General features: G+C 50.5%; 1 protein-coding gene and 2 long non-coding RNA genes across 26 annotated transcripts in view; 2 read left to right on the plus strand and 1 right to left on the minus strand.

Annotated features, from left to right (window-relative positions):
• Positions 1-21,596, plus strand: part of ERI3 (ERI1 exoribonuclease family member 3) — a 134,745-nt gene extending 113,149 nt beyond the window's left edge. For 19 of the 24 annotated variants that reach the window (XM_002801517.4, XM_015137920.3, XM_077959555.1 and 16 more), the window contains one exon: positions 21,046-21,596. In XM_002801517.4, coding sequence (XP_002801563.1) covers positions 21,046-21,128 — 83 coding nt within the window. In that variant the 3' untranslated portion in view covers positions 21,129-21,596. Of the gene's footprint in view, positions 1-588; positions 753-21,045 lie in introns of all 24 variants that reach the window. The other 5 variants (XM_077959487.1, XM_077959569.1, XM_077959576.1 and 2 more) reach the window with 1 other exon arrangement.
• On the plus strand, positions 11,063-17,398 carry LOC144333820 (uncharacterized). The gene is made up of 2 exons (XR_013402904.1): positions 11,063-11,386; positions 15,916-17,398. It is a non-coding gene; the product is annotated as an uncharacterized LOC144333820 (long non-coding RNA).
• LOC144333819 (uncharacterized) lies at positions 15,857-17,763 on the minus strand. The gene is made up of 2 exons (XR_013402903.1): positions 17,349-17,763; positions 15,857-17,116 (listed from the first exon to the last, which is right to left on the minus strand). It is a non-coding gene; the product is annotated as an uncharacterized LOC144333819 (long non-coding RNA).
• Positions 21,597-21,978: the final 382 nt, after the last annotated feature.

A 21,978-nucleotide genomic window follows, 5' to 3' on the forward strand; every position in this document is an offset into this window, starting at 1 on the left:
TGCATCCCTTGACAGAATGACCATGTCCACCTCTCTGCAAAGGGTTCTTGCTTCCCAGAGCTGCAGTCTTCTCCTCCCATCCCCTTTCTCCATGACATCTAGCCTGGCAGTGTCCCCATTCCTGTGGGGGACCCCCCATTCCTGTGGGGGACCCCCCACCCAAGGCAAGGAAGAATGTGAGGACCTTGGCTGAGGGTTCAGGAGGTAGCATTTAGATCTGATAGGATGTGGGACTTTCTGGCTCAGCTAGAGAGCCTCAGAATCAGCGAGATTCGTGGAGTCTTCTGGGCTTCAGATGATCTGAGTGGTGATGCGTCGATGTGAGACCTCTACAGACCTTGATGTCCTTCTCCCCATTTGTCCCAGAGAGGTACCTTGCCTGCTTCCCCTAGCTTTGGCCACCTTCAGGGCTGGGAGGGGAGGAGTCAGCCCAGCTGCCTTATGGGGAGGGGCAGAGCACAGTGGAGTGTTTGCTTCCCCAACACTACTGCCCCCTCCCATCCAGTTCTTTCTGGTGTGGACCTAAGAATGTGAGAAGCCAGGGAAGTGGATGGTCATGAGAAGGGTTAACTCCCCCATCATTGACAGGGTCTGCACTGGCCTGCCTGGATAGTGCCTTGGGAGAGGGTGCTGGCTCCTTCCTCCCTGAGCTGACCCTTGGAGCCCCAGAGACATCTGAGGAATTGGTTCTTAACAGACACCAGACTACTCTTCAGTAGCAACCATAGATGGAAGAATGACTAGATGGATGGGTGAGTTGATGGACAGATGGATGGAGGAAGGTTCTCCTGTATGTATGTATGTATGTATGTATGTATGTATGTATGTATGTGTTCTGTGTGTTTGATTCTTCAAGAAGTACAATCTTTGTTTCCCCACCTTCCTAGCCCCAGGCCCCGGCCTCATCTCCCCTTGTCTCTCTCTGTATCTCCTGTCAAACCATCGCAGACTTAAATGACAAAGAAATCAGAAAGACAGATCAATGCCGGCCAAATTAGCACTTGCAGATAGACTGTGTGGGGATGTCAGCGCCCTGACCCCTGGTGATCTTGCAGCCTCCGCTGCTGATATTATGCAAATTGCATCCATCTGGCAGGACCCGCGTGCTGGCTGCTCCTACTCAGAGGAGTAATGGGCTGGGGGTGGGCGGGAGTGTTAGAGCAAGAGTCACTGGAGTGTGTGCGTGTGTGTGCATGTGTGAGCATGTGTTTGAGTGTGTGTGAGGGAGTGCGGTGCCCACCAAGCACTGGGCGGTGATTGAGTGATTGACAGGGCAGATAAGGGACTGCATTGGATTCCTTTGGGCTGGGGGATTAGGAGCAGCCACAGATGGGAGATAACCGGACTTCATTTCAGTTTATTTTCCTCCTTATCCCCTCTCCCCACCTTCACTCCCCGAAAAACACAATCTCTGTAGTTTGTGTTTTCATCAATATTTGCAAGTCATTAACACTGGTTTAAGGTGAGAGACAATGTCAGGGCCCAGGCCAGGCCAGCCCCTCCCCCAGTCCCTGGTACCCTGAGAATCAGTCCCTAGAGCAGCACAGCCAGCCTTCACTCCAGTGGCATTCACAGCAGCCCCTCCTTTCAGGCCCACAGTACTCATGGAGCAGTCCACACCTCATGGACCAGCCCTGCTGGCCCACCCCATCTGACCTCATGCCAGCTGACATTCCTTAAGCTTGGCCCTGCCCCTCCACCTGCAACTACTGTGGGACATCCCTCCCTATGCTTTGGCTCCAGCATAGGTGCTCTGTCCTCGGCATTAGCTGTGCCCCCTGGGGCTGCCCCTCTCCTTCTGCAGGGTTCTGGACCCTTCCTCTTAGTTTCTCCCATCCTGGACACTACTGACCAGGCATAGGCCCCACTGGGCAAAGTGGGGCCTGTGGCCTGCGGAGAGGGGAATTTGGCCTGGTCTGAATCACACCAGTGTCATTCTATGTTTGCTGAGTGCCAGGTATTAGTACAGAGGGCTTTATATCTGTTCTGTCACTGAATTCTCAAACCCCGTGATAAGGGCTGTCATCTCTACTGGATATGAGGAAACTGAGGCTCCAGAAGGTTGTCATGACTGAGAGCTGCTCAGCAAGGAAGTGAGAGAGCAGGAATTTGAACACAGATCTCTCCTAGTCTAGGGTTGGAGTTCTTCACCACCATGAGTACTGCTTTCCTGCCATTCCACCAGCTGTAGACATGCAACATGTCACCACGCCTGGATCCATTTAAAAGAGCCATCCTTGTACCGTAGGCAGAGAAGTTCATTCAGCTACTAGCCTGTGAACACAGACCCTGACTCAGACCTCCTACTAGGCTAAACCAGCCCAAGCCAGGCTGAACCAGGCCAAAGGGGACTGGAATCAAACAGGCCCTGCTTTCAGAAGCTGTGTGTCTGAGACAGTTGGGCTGTAGCAAGAAGGACACACAGAGGACAGAATGTACCCAGCAGCTGAGCCAGCCCAGGAGTGTGTCCCAGCATACGGCCTCCAGGCCCGTGTATCTCAAGGAGAGGGGCTGGGGTTGCCCAAGCCAGCCTGCTGTGGTGGCTGAGGGTATAGCTGTCCCAGAGGCCCCTCCAAAACTGGGTCCCTGCTGTACCCTCCCACCAGGCAGGGCTGGGAGCTGGGAGTGCTGGGGACATGTCCGGGGACACGTGTGCAAGGGGAGCTTGTCCTAATGAGGAGAACATGGCTGCTAGTTAGGCAAGGGGCGGGCGGGGAGCCGCAGAGCTGATTGAAGGCAGGGGCAGGGGTCAGACAATTAGGCCCAGATCCTGCCGTTTGATGTGAGTTCTGAGGCCTCAAAGCCTCCCTTCAGCCGGCTCCCTCCACTCCCTCCTCTCCCTCCTCTTTCCTTTCTTCTTCTGCCCAAAGGCAGGAAGGATGGAAACGCTTACACTCACTGTTACTATTATTAAACCCTGCGGCAGGCCAGCCAGACCCCAGGACTCCTGCCCACAGGGGGCACCCCAGGCCCCCAGGAGGTTCCTTGGGCCCCAGAGTGGGCATCTGGCCAGAGGCCAAGGCCAGGCCAGCTGAGCCCCTGGGTAGGGTTACCCTGCCCCTCTTGCTTCTGGGGCAGGAGAGTGAATGGGGCTGCCCAGCGGGAATTTGGGCTCTGGGCTCTCAGGGCCATATCCCAGGCCTGCATTAACCATCACCTCCTGCAGCCGCTTAGTTCTTTTCTGTCCTGGCCTGGAGCTGAGGGTTGAGGGCATGATTCATTCACGCTCATATCCCATCACACAGTGATCTGCAGCAGTCGCATCAAGACCTTTTGCCACAAGATGGAGATAATGTAGAGCCTCGCAGCCCCACAGCACTGTCACACACCCCAGAGCAGACCCCCACACCAGATATCATAGCCACACATACCGTCACAGGCCATACCCACAGGGTCTTGCACAAAAGCACCTACTGTCCCCTGCCACAGGGCCCTGAGTTCTCAGCCCCTCTCCCAGAATAGCTAAGAATAGCAGTTAGATCTTATGTCTAGGGCTGGGGGTTACTAGGCCTCTTCCAGTCTCCCACCCTAGGAAATAAGCTTAGAGAGTTGGTAGTGACCAGGGAGTGGGAAGAAGCTAGATTGCGGGGGGAGGGGGCAGCAGTGGGGAAAGGGAGGGTGGGAGCAGAGATAAATGTTAGCTCATTTCTTCCGTAATTAGTTACTCCCTCATCCCCACGTTGTAATTGTGAACAAGCTGTAATGTTTAATTAGTCTGTAAATGAAACCCCAATTTCATAATGGCCTGGCTGACAGGGCTAAGTGAGCAGGGGAGGAGGAGGAGGGGACTCTTCCTCCCCTCCTCCTGCAGGGTGGATGCAGGCTGTGGGATCACCTCCTTTTCCTTTCAGCCCCAGCCTGGCCTCTGTCAGGGGAGGCTGTGTGATGGGGTTCAGGCCTATACTCTTGCTCTGAATATCCCTTCCACAGACCCATCTTACCAGAGGAAGGGGAGAGGAGGCTCTCAGGCATCCTTCCTGCCTCCCCATCACTCCTGGGTTGGGATAGAACAGTCAGCCCAACCCAGATGCTTCTGGTGGGAGAAGCTGACTCTAGTGGGAGAAGCTGACTCTGGTGGCCAGGCCTTGTGATCTCCCCAACGATGATGCTTCCTCCCTAGAGGCCTTTGCTTGGAACCTGGCACCTCAAAATCTGGCCCTATACACCGAAAGGAGCCGGTGATTGGTTTAGGCCCCTCCGGACCTGTCCAGTCCCACTGCTAGGCGGGATCTAGCGCTGCGCTGCGCTGACACCCAGGCTGGCCCTTATTCTCCGCAGGGATTATCACTGTGGCCTGCGATAAACCGGAGCTGCCGCAGGGGGGAGCCCCTGGCCCCGCGGCTGCCTCATTGGTCTTTCCCTGTCTCCCCTCCAACATCCTCATTGCCTGCACACGCCCCCGCCCCGCCTGCCGCAGCCATAAATCTCAATTTACGAGGGTGGCTGTGGTGGGGGAGGGAGGCAGCACCGCTAATGATGGCTCCTCAGCCGGATTTTTCATGTTGCACAGTCATAAATTTTTAAGAACAGCATGGGCAGCACGTTAGCAAGTTATCGAGGCTGCCTCCGTGCTGGCTGCCTGGCTCCAAGAGAGAAGAGCAGAGGCCGGGTAGGGCCAAGGAGGTATTCTGGGGCGGGGGTGGGGCAGGGCAACCAGAGGAGTCTAAGACCAGTGTAAGACAGGGCCAAGCAGATGGGCTAGGGCTACAGTGAGCCTGTGCACAGGACAAGGTAGTGCTGCTGGCCGCCGGGAGCCAAGGCCAGGCACGTGGGTGGGATCAGGCATGTGGGCATGCAGACCGTGGCCTTCGGGAGTCCCTGATGGATGCCTCTGCTCCAAGACTTGACACCATGATGTACAGGGAGCCTGGAGACATATGGATTTTCAAAGTGGCCACTTTGAATAGAATTACAAACCCTGAGCATGTGCACGGTGAGGCCTCTGCCCTGGCAGAGCTACACCTAGTTCATAAACCAGGTGCCTTTTAGGATTGTTCTAGAGAGCTAGGATGCCTGGGGAAATGCCCACAGAGGGAGCATATCTCTGGATATGCTGGAGCCTGGAGCCGGGCTGACCTCATTCTGTTTAAGGCTCATGCCTTCAAGGTTGAGTGTTACTAGGTAAGTCGTTCCCCATCCGGGGTCTCTATTTCTTCCTCTTTAAAATGGGGTTGATGCTGGCCCCTAACCGTCAGGCTCACTGGAAGCAAGAACTGTAAAATCCTTGGCCCATATTTGCTCCTTCATCTATTTAAATTTCTAGAAAAGTTTCTGAGGGAAGTGTCTGGGAAAGAGATCATTGTGGGAGATGATGGAGCCTTCCCTGTGTTCAGTCATTCATTCAGAAAATGTTTGCTGAGGTCTTCTGGGTGCCCAGGCCAGTACCAGGGCTTCAGAGGTGAGAGATGCTCCTTCGTGGGAGGTGAAGTGAGCACTTTTGGCTGAGGCAGGTCAACGTTCCCAGCTGTGTTCCTGGTTCCACCACAGGGTTGAGGTGCCAGATCCAGCCCTGTTTTTCCATGGAAGCACCTAAGCCTTCAGGGTGCTGAGAGGCTCATGCAGGTCTCCTCACAAGTCCTCGGGCCAGGCGCTCCCCTGAGTCCCCTGACCAGCACAGTTGAGGGTTAATGCTCTTGACTACCTCAAGGGTGGGCAAGAAGAGCAAGTAGGACTCCAGGAGTCCCTGGAGGAGGTGGGCCTAGCACAAGGGACAGCCTCAGAAGGCCACAGGCACAAAGTCAAGAAATCAGCAGTTGCTCAAGTCGGCAGAAGTAGTGGGAGTGTGTGTTTGGGAGGTGGTGAGTGAAAATCCTGTGTTCAGGAGGGCTCCATGGTGATCCATCAGGACAGCTTGATCATTTTGGCAGAAGAGAGTCCCCACTCTGAGCCTTGTTGGCTTAGGGGAAGTCCCCTGTCTACTTGGGCACAGACTCAGCCTCTGTCCTCTGCTGGCCTCTCCTGTCCCCCTTAAGCCAGTCTCCTCCTGCTCCCCACACTCCACGCCCCTCCCTCATCTCTTGGAACCTGTCATACCTTCTTTTACCTCATTGCCTTCCCATGTGGCTTTATTTTCCCCCAGAGCCCCATATTCCCACCCCGCAACCTAATTAACTCCTCCTCATCCCTCAGAGCTCAGCTTAAAGTTTGCTTCCTCGGGGATGCTTTCCCTGACTCCTAGACTTGATCAAGTCCCCGTCTCCCCATGTACTTTTTCTCAGCACCCTGCTCTCCCCATTTATAGCATTTAATCACAGTTGTAATTAAGAAATTATTTGTTTGAAAGTTGTTTAATGCCTGTCTCCCTCACTAGACTGTAAGTTCCCTGAGGGCAAGAAATGTCTGTTTCATTCGGCTTATATCCCCAAAGCATAGCACAGTGTCTGACACGTGTAGGCAGATAGTAAATAAAATGTGCTGTATTGAATTGAGTTAAATTGAGTTGAGATGGCCCTCGCCCACCCCTGGGTGCCAGGGCAGGGGAGGCAGCTAGGGAAGTGCCTGGAGCTGAGGTGGTTCCCATTAGTCCTCATGATTAATTCACAGCCACACCGTGATAGAGTGGGCTTGTCCCCAGTCAGCGCCTCCGCTGGGGCCCACCTGTTAGCGACAAACAAACAAAGGGGATAAATAATGCATTGGGAGCTGAGCCAGGCAAGGCGGCGGTATTGAAATTAATAGGGATTAGCTGAGCAGCTTGAGGATGAAATATTTACCAGGTGGGACAGGGCTTAGGGAGGGCATCCCCCCTTCCCGGAGACCATAGGCATAGCTAGGCCTTTCTCCAGGGCATCATTGGCTAGGACTGGGGCACCCCAGCACCACCACTGCCACCCCTGGCTGCCTGGGTTTGCAGGACAGGCTGGCCAGACAGATGAGAGCTCAGGTCCCAGCCAGTCTCCTTGCACAGCAAAGTCCTGGGGAAACCAAGATGCTAGAAGGGAATGGAGGTGGGGAAGGGTCTGAAACCTTCAGGGCTTTGGAAGCTGGAGACAAAGACCATGACAGGGTTTCAGGTCCTGGGCATGTCAAGGCTTTGGGTGGCAAATGTCAGGGCTGGAGTTGGTTTGCCTGTAATCTTGCCCCTCTTTCTTTTCCTCTGGTCCTTTCTTCTTTTCAGTATGTATTTCTTGCGTGTCTCTGTGGATAACATCTGTGCCCTCAGAGAGTTCATGGTCTAGCAGGAGGTGAAGGAGAGGCAGTTACGATACGCAAATTGGCTGCTGTGGGAGCACACAGAAGAGGTTCCTAACATGAAGGCAGGATGGAGGGAAGGCACCTAGAGGAAGCACTAGCAATCCTGGGTCTTGAGAGGTGAGGGCAATGAGCCAGGTGAGAAGTGGGGAGTTTTCTAGGCAGAAGGCAGAGGATTTGAAAACTCAAGGGGCACATGAGCCTGAACTTGGCTGTACAACAGGGGAGTGGGAATGATGAGACTAGAGATGTAAACAGGTCCAGAACTCAGACTTTTATAAAGGGGTTTGGATGCATTGGGAGCTGAGTCAGGCGAGGTGGCAATATTTAACTTAATAGGGATTAGCTGAGCAGTCCTGAGAGGGGTGAGGAGCCACTGGAGGTGGTGGTGGTGGTGGTGGTGGTGGTGGTGGTTTTAATTTTTGACTCTTAAACTTTTTACTTTGAATTAATTTTATATTTGTAGGAAAGTTTCTATGTATCCCTTACCCAGCTTTCCCTCATGTTAACATCTTACATAATCACAATACAGTTATCAGTACCAGAAAATTAACATTGGTGCTATGCTACATTAAAGGGCTTATTAGGCCGGGTGTGGTGGCACACACCTGTAATCCCAGCTATGTAATCCCAGCTACTTGGGAGGCTGAGGCACGGGACTCGCCTGAACCTGGGAGGCGGAGATGCAGTGAGCCGAGATCATGCCACTACACTCCAGCCTGGGCAACAGAGAGAAACCCTGTCTCAGAAAAAAAAGCCTTATTTTAATTTCACCAGTGTTTCCATTAATGTCCTTTTTCTGCTCCAGGTTCATTGAAGAGTTTGTTGTTGTTGTTGTTGCTGTTGTTGTTTTTTGAGGCAGCGTCTCACTCTGTTGCCCGGGATGGAATGCAGTAGTGCCATCTCGGCTCACTGCAATCTCCGCCTCCTGGGTTCAAGCGATTCTCCTGCCTCAGCCTCCTGAGTAGCTGGGATTACAGGTGCCACTATGCCCAGCTAATTTTTTGTATTTTTAGTAGGGACGGGGTTTTGCCATGTTGGCCAGGCTGGTCTCGAACTCCTGACCTCGTGATTCGCCCACCTTGGCCTCCCAAAGTGCTGGGATTACAGGCATTGAGCCACCGCGCCCAGCCTGGGTTTTAAGACAGGGAATGAAATGACCAGATTGGTGGTTTAATAGGACACCATGGAAGAAAGATTGGCAGGGGCACTGCCATTACCTAGTTGAGAGATGATGGTGGGCTGGACCAGGATGGTGGTAATGGGAATATGGACTTAGAAATTATTGGAAAATATATGGTAATTAAAGCTCCTAGAAATTATTGGAAAATATATGGTAATTAAAGCTCCAGGAGGGGAAAGTTTGCCCAGGGAAGGAGAGTGAGAAGGGAAGAGGACCAATGACAGTTCTGAGCAACACCCATATCTAAGAGGTGATCAAAAGAAAGGGAGTGTTCAAAGGAACCAAGGAGAATTGCATGGAAAGTGAGGGTGGGCCACTGAAGCCCAGGGAAGAGAGCTTTAAGGAGTGAACTGTTCACCAATTGTCTATCAATCAAAACCTGAAAAGCTTCATCCTCATGAGTCATAGGGATCATTAGAGAAAGCAGTGTTGGTAAAGCAGTGATCAGATTGCAAGGCGGGAGATGAAGAAATAAGATACTGAGTGTAAACAACTCTGAAGTTTGCCTCTAAAAGGGAGGAGAGATTGGGTACTAGCCAAATGGAAAAGGGAGTTAAAGGAAGACTTGTTTACTCCCAAGATGGGAGAGAATTAATATATTTACATGCTTATGTGAAGGAGCCAATGCAGAAGAAAAAAGTGAAGCTGTATCAGTGGAAATAGGAGTACTCAATAATGTAAGGACCCTGAAAAGGCCTGGATTCTGGGTTGGACCCTACCCAGGTGGAGCGGAGGGATGGGCTTAGAAAGTGACATCAGGCAATTAGCGGTGCGTAGTGTTAAGAGCCTATAATCCCAGCTACTCTGGAGGCTGAGGCAGGAGAATCGCTTGAACCCGGGAGGCAGAGGTTGCAGTGGGCCGAGACCACACCATTGCACTCCAGCCTGTGTGATAGAGCGAGACTCCATCTCAAAAAAAAAAAAGTGACATCAGGCTTGGCCCTCTCTTGTGACAGGATAAGAGGACTGGGGCAGACTCAGAAGAGTGGCTTCTATGTGGCTCCTGTGAAGTAGAAGATAAGATTGTTTGCATGGGTGAGGGGTTTGTGGTGATATTGAGGGCAGGGGATTTGAGATTTGTGGAAAGGAGAGAAACTTGAAATTGTCACTAGGGCTGAAGGGAGAGAGAGTGCACACTAATCAGGAACACTGGAGATTGGCTGGGCAGTTTTATATACCCAACTGAGGCTGATGACTCTGATTTTGTAAGTGGCACTAGTGGCACTAGTCTATGGTTGGGATTTTCTCTAGTCACACGCTCCAGGTGGCAGGCACAGAGAAGGCAGATTTTGGGTTTTTCCAGGCAAGGGTGATAAGGAAAAGGGAATAAGAGAGTTGAGGATTGGCAAGAAAAAGACTGAAAAGTAATGGACTGTGCAATCCAGGCTTCAAAGGCAGACATGTCAGTTATGTTGCTAGGACAGAAACTATGACTTTTCCCTTCTTTTTCACTAAATAGAACCCCTGTATAATTATAGAACCCCTGTATAATAATCAGTGTGTACCTAGTTAAAAGACTACTTTTTTAGTTTTCCACACAGCTAGGTACAGCCATGTCTCTGAGCTCTGGCTGGTGAAACAAAAGGAAGTGTGTTGTCTGGGACTTCCAGGAATGATGTTTAAAGGGAAACAACTCAGCTGGGAAATACGCTATTCTTGCCTTTTCCCACCTTCCCTCTTTCTTTTTCCTGGAATGTGGATTTGATGGTTGGAGCTCCAGCAGCTGTTTTGGACTATGAAATAGTCTGAGGGTTGGAAACCACATGCTGAGAATGGCAGGGCAGAAAGAAAGAAGAAGTCTGAAGAGTCTGATGACTTTGTGGAACTGAGGGGCGGTTAGTCAACTTATATTGCAAGCCATACTCGTAGAATGCCTTTCTTAGTAAAGCTATATTTCTTCCCTCTCTGTTTTCACTGGGGTTTTAGTCTAAACTTGATTCTTTTAGCCTTTTTCCTAACATAGCCTGTGTCCTGAGATACAGCTAGAAACAATTTGATCAAATGTTTCAAGAGAGCAAAAGAAAAAAAGGGTTACCAACTTCCCAGCCTGAAATAGCAGCGTCCTCTTTGTCCTTCGGCCTGCCTCCTTTATTCAGTGAGTTCTATGTTGTAAGGTCCATTCCTTATGTCATTCTCCTTCCTGCCTTTACATTCTGTATCAGTTAGTATACTTTCAGCTGCAAGAAAAAGAAACCCCAATTTTAAATATCTTAAACAATAAGGGGATTTATTATCTCACAAAAGAAATTCGGCAGTAAGGTGATCCTAAGGTTGGTTAATTCAGCATCTCAGCAATGTTATCAGGGACCCAGATTTGTTTCCAGTTTTCTTTCATCTTCAGCATGGTCTTCATAGGCTAACTCCCCTCAAGGTTGGAAGATGGCTTCTGCAGTCCCAGACATTATGTGCAGGTACGAAAACATCCAGCAGAATATAAAGGACTATTTTTCCCTCATTCTTGTCTTCATAAGAGAGAAGAAATTTTCCTTGAAGGCCTTTCAGCAAACTCCCTCACATCTCAGTAGCCAGAACACATGCCTATCCCTATGTCAATGACTGGCAAGGGAGAACGGGTCACCAAAAATGGCTCAGACCACAGAGGATTAATTCTGATTACTTGAAGGAGTAGTGGGCTCTGCCAACAGGGCAGAAGGTGGTGGCGCTTGGGAACATCATCAATAGTGAACAAGGGCTGGGCCCAATGGCTCATGTCTATAATCCCAGCACTTTGGGAGGCTGGGGAAGGTGGAACCAGCCTTGGTAACATAGCAAGACTCCATATCTACCAAAAAAAAAAATTAGCCAGGCATGGTGGCATACTTGTAGTTCCAGCTGCTCGGGAGGCTGATGCAGGAGGATTGCTTGACCCCAGGAGGCTGAGACTGCGGTGAGCTATGACCAAGCCACTGCACTTCTGCCTGGGTGACAGAGTAACATTCTAATTCAAAGAAACAGAAGTGGGCAAGGAAAAATGTGAATACAGGAGAGACAATACATATGGAGAGAGTAAGGGTATAAATTTTAAGGTTTCAGTGAGTGGAAAAAAAAAAGTATACAGACAGGTTAGGCATCCCTAATCTGAAAATCCCAAATCCAGAATGCTCCAAAATTCGAAACTTTTTGACTGCCAGCATAACACCACAAGTGGAAAATTCCACACCTGACCTCATGTGATGGGTCGCCATCAAAACTTTGTTTTATGCACAAAATTATATAAACGATTATATAAAATTACCTTCGGGGTATGTGCATAAAGTATAGAAGAAACATAAATGAATTCTGTGTTTAGACTTGGGTCCCCATCCCCAAGATATCTCATGTATATGCAAATATTGCACAATCTGAAAAAAATCCAAAATTCAAAACACTCCTGGTCTCCAAGCACTTGGATAATAACCTTGTTATTGTCAGAAACCAGGGATATTTGGATTTAATATTTCAAAGGAAGAGTAGTAGGATGTTTAAAAGGTTGAGTGTGTTACTGTGAATATGGGTGGAAATTAGATACAATGGAGAAGGCCATTAGTGCTAAAGTCAAAGAATGAAGAGGCTGGCAACAAGATTTCTCAAAAGGTCAGGATATAGAGGTTATGGCAGGCAGGTCTCTCGGGAGGGAGGTGGCCATGGTCTGGATTGATAGCACGTGCTCACAAGAAAGTCTCCAGATAGTCTGCTGGTACATGGGTCTGGGGCCGGGTCACAGGTCCTGGTACTTTCCAGCTACCTGGGGCAGCACAGGCAAGTGGCATAACCTCTCTGTATCTCAGTATCCTCATTTTACAAGGAATCTGTCCTGGTAGTTCAGGCCATTCTGGAAGAGGGTGAGGCCCTGACATGTTCCTATTGGAACCACTACAGGGCCCAGAAGACTGATGAGGCTGCCAGGTATGGCAGATCAGCTCAGCTGTTCTCAGTAGCCAACCCCTCCCTGGCTGGGTTCCCTTTACTTGGCCATAGGTGATCTGGCTATAACCTGGCACTTCTAGTTGTGGCATCCCAGACCAGGAGGAAGGTGAGGCTTCCTGGCCCCTCTACCTGGATGGGGCCTTGGCTGGGATTGAGTTGGGGGAGGCGGGCATCCTATGTAATGGCCAGAGCAGCCGCCCTGTTACTACGGCGTATTTCACTTTTAATTCTGACATATAATGTAATGATCTTTTTTAAGGCCCGATGATATTATCTGCCTGACTAGATTATTGAGTCTTCATCATCTCCAGATAAATTTATGGCCAGGACGAGGCTCAGGATTTATCATCAGTCAATAGAGCTCGATACTCTAACAAGGCGTGTAATAAGATATACATATTTAATGATCCAAGGGGAGGAGCGCTAATGGGAGTCGAGTGAGTGGTCCATGGGGCTGGGGCTCTGCCCTAGGGTTGCCATGGCTGTGGGGACATGGATGTGGTCTTTGCCTTATGGTCCCCAACTCTGGTCTTTCTCAGGACTGCCTCAGTCTCCTTCCCAAGAGCCTGAGGAAGGAAGAGGTAGGGAAAGGAAGAGGCAGCATTAGGGCCAGGCCAGAGCTAGGGCCCAAGCATCTTCAGCCCAAAGGGTGTATGCACCCCCTGAGAACTTCGCTCCCGCTTCCAGGCCTTGGAAGGGTTGGGGGTGTCCTTAGATCTGTACGCCCAGGCCCCTGAGCATTAGGGTGAGCCCACAAGGGAGGGAGTGCCGGGGCTGCGTGCCCAGGCCGCACTGATGGTGACGGATGGTTTTTCATTATAGCCTCTCAGGTCCTGCCCGCGCCCTGTGTGGAAATTCTATTTATTCCCTAATTTGTAAAAATTCCCTCTTTATCTGATCCCAATCAGGGCGGGGTAATTGGCTCTCTGGGGCAGCGGCTGGGGTCCTTGATGAAGAGCTATGTGGATGTACCCAGCCCGGCCCCCACCCAGCCTGCCACCAGGGCCCACAATTAATAATGATTTGCAAATGGCAGACAAGCAATAACACAGAAAGATGTGGCGTCCGTGCTGCCTCTTCATTTCCTTCCCTCGCAGATATAAATGGCCACAGAACAAAAACCCAGCACTATAAATTCTAGAATTAGTTATTCACCGGGATAAATGGGGCCCGGAGCCACCAGCCACTCTCCCTGCCACCGTTCTTGCCTGCTTTCCCTGATCCAGGTTCTGGCCCCATGTCTGTCTTGAGCCTGGCGCCTGACTCTTCTGCCTCTTTGGCTCACAGCACAATTCCTCAGTTTCTTCCCACCACTCCAGCTACCTCCTCCTGTGTGGCCGAGACTTGGGAGTGGTCACCTGGTCTGGGCCTGTAGCTTCCTCTGCAGGGCTGGAGCCAGCAGGTGGGATCCTCCCTCCACCTCTTCTTGTGGACCTCCCTGGCTACCCAGTGTGGTTTCTGTCCTCATTCTGTATTGGGGTTTGAATGAAGTTGACATGTCCTGCCAAGCCTGGGAGTCTGGATAAGGGTTGGTCTTGGGTATCATCTTTGGCATTTGGGACCAATCCTGTCCGTTGGCCAAATCTGAGTTGAGTTCCTGGTGGCCAAATGCACTGTAAGTGACATAAGGGGTTTGATGCTGTGCTTACTGGTCAGGCAGTTCTGGGATGCTAGCAAAGGGGTTTCCGGGCACCATGCCCTCCCGGCCAGGCACATCCCCCCCAACCCCACTGCCCCCAAGTGGCTGTGAGCTGGCGGGTAATGGGCGTGTAATGGCCTCATTTCCATGCCTGGCCTCCAGGAGCGGCGGTAAGTGTTTGATTGCCTTAATTTCCAAACACATCATTATCCCAGCTTTACCAGCGCTTAATAAACACTTTATGAGGATTTTTTTAAAAACATCTTCGGTCCGCATACTTCTCTGAAGTGATAAACTCTAATTAAGTCTAATATTTAAAAATATGGTAATGGTGAGTTGTTTGAATAAGTGGACTGCATTTCTGTAATTTCATTATTACGTAAAACACGCTAATTATTTGGAGCACGCTTATTACGGTGAGAGAAATCGCCTGCTAATCAAGATGAAATTGCCTTTTCCCCTTATTGTGGAACCATCGTCATCCTTCACCATCAGCCTGTGGCACCTCCAGGCACCTCGGTGGGGTGGAGGGGGCTGAGGGGAGGGGCTGAAAGGGGTCACTTTGGAGTGGAGGCTGTAAGGACCCCGTCTGGGGGAGGGGGAGGAAGCTATGGGAGCCATGGCTGTGGAGAGAAGGGAGTGTGTGTCTAGGAAGTGTGTCAGGTGGGCCTAGGTGGCCGTGAATGGGGGCTCGGGACTGTGTAGGCCATGTCTGAGACAAGGGGGGTGGGGATATCAGGATATTATTGTTGGAATAATATTATTTTTAGATGTTATTGGAATTACAAAAATAATAACTAACCGAGCTACTGTTTTAGGCACTTCACAAATAACTCATTTCATCTTTTTAACAACACTTTAAGGGAAGTTATTGCTATAATTATTATTATTCCCATTTTAGAGAAGAAGAAACCAAAACAAAGAGAAGTTAAATAGAATTCAGGAACTTGCTCAAGTTCACATAGTTACTGAGTGGTGGAGTTTGGATTCAAACCCAGAAGCAGGATATACTGGGGCTGTCTGCTGTGTCAGTCCTAAACTCACTGTCTTGGCCTCCATCTTCCTTCTAAGCTAACATTTGATGCTAAACCTTAAACTGCACCCAGCTGTTGGGTCCCCATCACAGAGTTGCCAGATAATACAGGGTTACAAATAATACAGGACACTAAATTTGAATTTCAGATAAATAATTTTTAGTACTAAAAAAAAATAAGTATGTCCTGTATGGAGCTGGGGCTGCATTTAATCTGGCAGTCCTGTGTCAGGCAGACCTAGGCACTGCACTTTGCTCTCAGGGCATTACTGCTGCCAGGATGTCTAGACAGACAGATGTGGCAATAGTTGAGGTTCTAGAATGTGGACACACCCAGGGATCCTGCTGTGTCACCCTTACCATGTGTGGTTCCTGCTCCTTGCACTGTTTTCCATACCACCTCCCAACTACCCTACCCTATCTCAGCTGGTCCCTGTTCCATGGACTCTCGCCTCATTCCTCACCATGTCCTGAAGATCACTAATACAGTGCGTTACCAAGCTAAGCATTCCGCAGGCAGGAGGCCTGTGGAGACTCCAGCAGACCTCAGGATGTGTCTGCATGTTCCTTTAGGCCACACTGCCTCTTAGTCCCATAAGATCAGCAGCTTGCCACCCTACTGTCCCTCCTGTTCCCCCAGTTTGATTGGCTTCTTTGATCATTTCACATACATTCTCTCCTGCCTCTAACAGACACATGTATGGGAATTATATATATGATAGAGGTGTCATTTCAAAAGGATGGGGAAAGTGTAGACAGTTCAATCAATGGTGGCAAGACAATTGGCTATCGGGGGAAAAAAGTTAGAGTTTTTATTTCTTACCACACACAAAAATAAATTCCAGACAGATTAAAAAGTTAATATAAAAAAACTGAAAGTATTAGAAGAAAACATAGGATAGGGGTGTGTGTGTGTGTGTGTGTGTGTTTAATAATGCTGAGATAGAGAAGACATTAGCCTAGAAACCATAAAGAAATGCCTGACAAATTTAGATATCCTATAGGAGTATGACTTAACTTATCCAAAGCTAAGTTCATCACTGCCCCAAATTTGCATCTTCCCTGGTATGCCTTATCTCAGTGAGTGGCACTGAGATCCTAGATGCTTTCCCTCTGCCATCCTAATCCCCCCATTAAGGCTTGCTCATTCTATTTCCTAAAAATTCTCTTACCTCCATCCACTTCCCCCACATCATCAATAGATCTTCTCCATTTCCACTGCCACTGGCCTAGTTCTGGGCCATTATTTCTGGTCTGGACCACAGTACAATCTGCTAATTGATCTGTCTGCCTTCAGGGTTAATCCTTCTAATGCGGTCCTCACATCTAGGATGGTAATTCTGAAACACAGATCTGGTACTGTCATTCCCCTCCTTAAACATGTTAATGTCCATCATTCTCAGAATATTAACATCTTAAGCTCCTTAGTTTAGCATTTGGGTTCTTTAGGATTCCCTTTAGTCAGTCACTGACCACCAGCTTCATCTCTTGACACTCCCTTCTGATTCTTCATCACCCCCACCCATCTGATAAACTTAATTTTTTTTGGACACTCCACATTTCACCTCCATAAATGTGCCTATGCTGAGAACACCTTCCTCACCCCAACCCTAACTGGGCTAGCTCCCTCTCCCATCCCCTGAGACCTGTGCTTAACTCTGGAGTCTTTTCCTAATCCTCAAACAGAACTAGATTACTTTTCCATGCATCCTTTTCTCATAGCACTGCACACCTGACAGGGCTGTCTTTGAGTTCCTTGAGGGCAGGGAGCTACAGAGTCTTGCACATCCCTCAGAAGCATTATGGTACAAGATCACTGAACATACAGAAGGTGTCAGTGCATGTTTGCTGAATGAATGAGTACATGAATGAATGGACTTCTCACTTCTTGGGTCCCCTTCCTCCTGAGGGTCTCCCTAGTCCAGGCCCTGCTTCCTGTCCACTACCACTCAGTTCCCAGGTAAGTACCACTAATGAAGAATATCAGCCTCAGGTTGTTTGCCCTTTGTGAGCTCTTTCTGGGTGTCCTAAGTGATCTGAGCAACTCTTTTGTGTGCAGATTCTTTGTCAGGCAGACATTTGACTGTCCTTGGGCCCAGCCAACAAGCTTATCCTTCCTTGTTAGGTGCTAGCCCCACTAATCTTCTCTCAGGGATTTATGCAGCTGCACTCCTCACATTATGGTCCTGGCAATATAAAAATATTTCCAACACTGAGAATATTAATGCCTCAAAAAAGAGGAGAGGGTCATCTTGTCACAAATTGATGATCCTGCAGAAACATAAAAACAGGTTAGCCTGGCCAGGCAAGGTGCTCACGCCTATAATCCCAGCCCTTTGGGAGGCCGAGGTACAAGAATTGGAGGCAGAGGTTGCAGTGAGCTGAGGTCACGCCACTGCACTCCAGCCTGGGTGACAGAGCGAGACTGTCTCAAAACAAAACAAAAGGAAACAAAACCAAAGGTTAGCCTTCTAGAATTTGAAGGTGAGGTAGACCTACTCTTGGAGGCCTCTATTGTGGGTGCAAGGCTGTGCTCCCTGCCACCCCACTCTCACCCTACAGCAGCTTCATGCTGGCCTCCGTAGCTCAATGAGAGGTCCTGGAAGGCAAGCCTGCTAACCCAGGTGGCCCCCAGAGCTTCAAGCAGAAAACTTTCCAAGAGACTATGTTGCCACCAGACTCACCCTGCTGCTCACTCTCTCTGAATTTTTGGCCTATTAAAAGCCCCAGATCTGTCTCTAGTGCTTCTGCCAAGCTTCCTCACTTTCTAGTAGGGCCATAGACTTAAAAAAAAAAAAAAAAAAAAATCAAGGCTTCAAGGGCTGGAAGAAGAGCCTGGAGCTGGAAGTCCATGGCTGCCATTCCACTGACTTGCTAGGTGAACTGGAGCAAATTTCTTCCTCTCCCTGGTTTCTCTTTATTGTAGTGGGCCAACTGCAACAAGTTAGACTCCAGAAATACCCAGTAAACAGGATCCGAAGTCAGAATTTGGAGTGAATGCCAATTTGGTTTCACCAAGTCTTCCGGCCCCTATCAGTCATCTGTGCTATCAGTTGTATACACTTTCTCACCACTAGTTCCTCCAGAAAACTAGCTTCCTTGCCTTTTCTTCAGAAAGAGGAGGTATTCCAAGCATAAAGAACAGCATGTGCAAAGATATGGGTGCAACACCTTGTTCAGTCCTCACAATAACAGCAAGGCCATTATCACCCTAGTAGAGGAACCTAAGTATTAGAGACGCTAAGCCCTTGCTGCGTGTTATGCAGCCAGTGGGGGAAGTTTAGATTGGAAACATGTCTTTCTGGCTCCAAAACCCACTTTGTCATTTTCAGAAAACAGTGAGTGAGGGTCCTTTAGATTGGAGTCCAGGGATTGAGGGTTGAGTATGGCAGAGACCAGAAATAGCAGGGATCAATTTTTGTGGAGTCTTTAAGACACATTACGGAGTGTAGACTTTAAACTGAGGGCAAGGAGAGCCATTGAATGGCTTTAAGGAAGAAGAACATGATCAGATTTATGTCAGAAAAATCCCTTTGGCTGTAAGAGAATGAATTCGGGGGAGAAAGAGGACAGCTGTTGTAATCCAAGATGATTAGGCAGAGACTAAGAAGAGAAAATCTGCAGAAGTTCGTACTTGATTAGATTTGGAGAGTGAGGGAGAGAGCAAAGTGGCAACATGACTCAGATTTCTTCTTTGAGCATTTTGGGTGGATTATGGTGCCATTCACTGGGACAGAGAACATAGCAGGTTGAGGGGTAAGCAGCAGCTTGGAGAGAAAATTAGCTCATGATTGGACGTTTAGGGTTTATCTAGAAAGAGATGTTCAGGAATATGTGGTGTGGAGCCCAGGAGCTGTCCAGGCTGGAGACGGTGATCTTCAGGGAGTAGCCGAAACTCACAATTTAGATGAAGTCATCCAGTGTGTAGAGTGGGGAGAGGTCAAGGACAGAGACTGGGACATGGGGACCCTCTCCCAGCACAGGGCCAGGCACAGGTGGGAGATCAGTGCTTGCCCACTGGATGGCTGGTGGCCCGGGGGTTGGGGCTGGGACATTCACTTGGGCCAAGGGAAGCAAATTGAATGATTTGTCCAGCAATGAGGGAGGAGCCAGATGAAGTCAATAGAAAACTAATTTTCTTTTCTGCTGGAAGAAATGAGGTGTGTGGCCGCTGGGTAATTGCAGATAACGAGGGGACTTATTCTTAATATGCACAGCGGCCATGGTCCCTAGGGTACAGGAGACAGGAAGGATTGGAGGTGCCCTGAAAGGGCCAGACTTGTTTGGCAAGAAAATCACCCTATCATAGTCCCTCTATTGGCACCACCACAGCCCATGGGCCCCATCCTAACCCCTCCCCCTCTTAGGCCCCTTCCTGTCCCATTCCCCTTCCTGTCAACTGCCTAGCACAGCCCCTCCCTCCTCCACCCTCTACCCCCACAGCACAGGCGCACACACTAAGAGAGACAAATGATGGGGCCTCAGCTGAGCGGGGTGCGTGTCCGGCCCATAAACCACGGAGATGGGTCACGTCTGGAGTTGCCATGGCCGCCACTACCCACCCATCTGTCTTCCCACTGTTCTGCCTCAGACCAGCCCGTACAGCTTCCTGAGTCCCTGGGGGAAGGTGTCACCTCTCCATGCCCACATCCACTGCAGGTACATCCACACTGAGCTCTGCGAGACAGGACCCTTTCTGACTTGCCTGCCCAAAGCAGGCTCCGCAGAGCTAGGATCTGGCTAGTGATGCAGGGTGTGGGCCGACCAGAGACTGCGCCTCTTATTGCCCTTGTCTAGTGCTGGAGGGTCCCCTTCCTAGGCTAAGGTCCTGGCAAAGGTGGGCCTTGACAGGCAGAGAACTCCTGACCCCACCTTGAGCTTATTACCCCCCACACTTGATTATGACATTGATGTACAATATTTCTACAATCACAGCATCGATCCTATGAAGGCTGGTGGTGGCTGAGGCCCTGGTTATGGCCCAGGAGCAGCTAAGGGAGATGGGAGAAGAGGCAGGTGAGGGGATAATGAGTTGGTGGCTGCGTGGGCAGCTGAACAGAAAAACTCAAGGCACTCAGGCTGCTTCTCTCCTAGGTTTCCTCTAGTTGAATAAGCTCTGGGCAGGTGCACCTCCTGCTGGTGGTGGCAGTGGTGAAACAAATCCTGGCCCATGTCCATGATACTGAGGCCCCAGAGGCCTGATCCTGCAGCCTCCAGGGTTCTAGGACAGTTGAAAGCATCCAATACTGGAGAAACTTGTTTGTGATAGTCTAATACAGGCAGACATTCCACAAGGTATGGGCAGAAACAGGGCCCAAAAAGGGACTAGCACCCACTTTGAGCCTACTAGGACAGAGGCAGGGCTTCCGCTGACGTATACAGGAGTGTCTGGTAGAGGGCTGATGGCCAAGGCTATGAGGAGGACCACAAATCTGGACCCTCCCCATCCTATCGGAGCTGCACAGAACAGGTGCCCAGGCAAGTTGCTGTTTGAGCACACAAGCCCAGGACACAGGGTAGGTGTGTTTCCCAGGGCCCTGGCCCAGCAGTGCCAAGCCTTGTGCCTTGTCACTAGTGATTATGGCCTGGGTCACATCTTCCACACACACGAAAGTGCCGGCAAAGTCACCCTGGCCGTGGGTGTGATGAATGGCCGCCCAGTAATGAAATGGAGACATCAAGGCGGGTGGCGGGAAGACGGAGTGTGGCGGACGGGCCGTCCCCACGCGGCGGCAACAAGAAGGATCGCCCAGCGGCCGGGGGCCGTCAAGGGAGAAATTACACATTTACTCTGCCTTTTTCTTACTGCGACGGCGCCCATACATCACCGCTGGGGCTGGGGCGGGACATGCCGGCCAATTTCCAGCATGAATTATGGAACTGAGAAGCATCGAGACCAGGCTTCCTGCTGGCCCAGCATCACCCAGCCCAACCTGAAGCCAGGGATGCTGCCACCAGGGGATGAGACCACCCTCTCTAAAGCCTGTGGCTCCTGAATCTGACCCTGCTTCCCACCCCCGCCCTCGTAAGAGCACCTGTGGGCATGGAGGGGAAGGATCTGGGGCCGATCTAAATGTCTTCTCTCCTTTTTAGACGACTGCAAGAACATTGCCAACATCATGAAGACACTCGCCTATCGAGGCTTCATCTTCAAGCAGACATCGAAGCCGTTCTGATTGGCTGAGGACAGGATGGGGCAGGACAGGGTAGCTGTTTGGCCCAGCCCAGAATTCTCCTCTCCCTCACCAGAGGGGAAGAGGGAGAGTGGCATAGCTCTGCATCCAGAGTGTCCCCCAGCTGCCCTGTGGGCTTGTGCCCTTGGCGTGGGCTTGTGCCCTTGCAAGGGCTTGGCCACTTGGCCCTTCTGGAGCAGACACTTTGTGCCCCCCATCCCCACCCCTCAATCTCAGCCCAGTATTAGCCCCTCCCATTGCGGGCCTGGGCTAGGGGAACCCAGGCACTCACCGCCTCCTCCCTGGTACACAGGCTTCTGTGGGGCCACCAAGCCCCCCCTGTGCCCCCTCCCATCCATAGTGCATGGTGTGTGGTGCCCCCAGGGCTCCAGGACAGATCAGGCCCCACCTTGTGTCTACCCCCATCCCCGCTGTGAATGTGCCACTGAATAAAGTCGGGGAAACGAGGCAGTGGGTGTGTGTGCAAAGCCGTCTGTGTATGTGAGGCTGCTGCTGCGCCAAAGCTGTCAGGATGTGAAGGTAGGTAGAGCATGCTCCAGACTGCCTCTGTGCACAAGGCCATCCGTGTGTGACTGGCCGTCACTGCAGCACCTGTGACACCCTCACTCAATATGCACACAACTGTGGCAGTGCGGGGACTATCAGTACAGGCTGTGTGCAAAGCCATCTTAAGTGTAAACCACAGGTGCTCTGAGGTGCAGGAGTTTGGGTGAAACTCATAGTGGTTAGTGGTCAGAGAGCTGCGAAGGGCCTGAACACAGGCAAACCTACCTGCCACCCTGTGGAGTGGCTGTGACAATCCCCTCCTGGCCCACCCTTCCCACTAGGGGCA

This window comes from Macaca mulatta, chromosome 1 (assembly GCF_049350105.2).
Source record: "Macaca mulatta isolate MMU2019108-1 chromosome 1, T2T-MMU8v2.0, whole genome shotgun sequence".
Lineage (NCBI taxonomy): Eukaryota > Metazoa > Chordata > Mammalia > Primates > Cercopithecidae > Macaca > Macaca mulatta.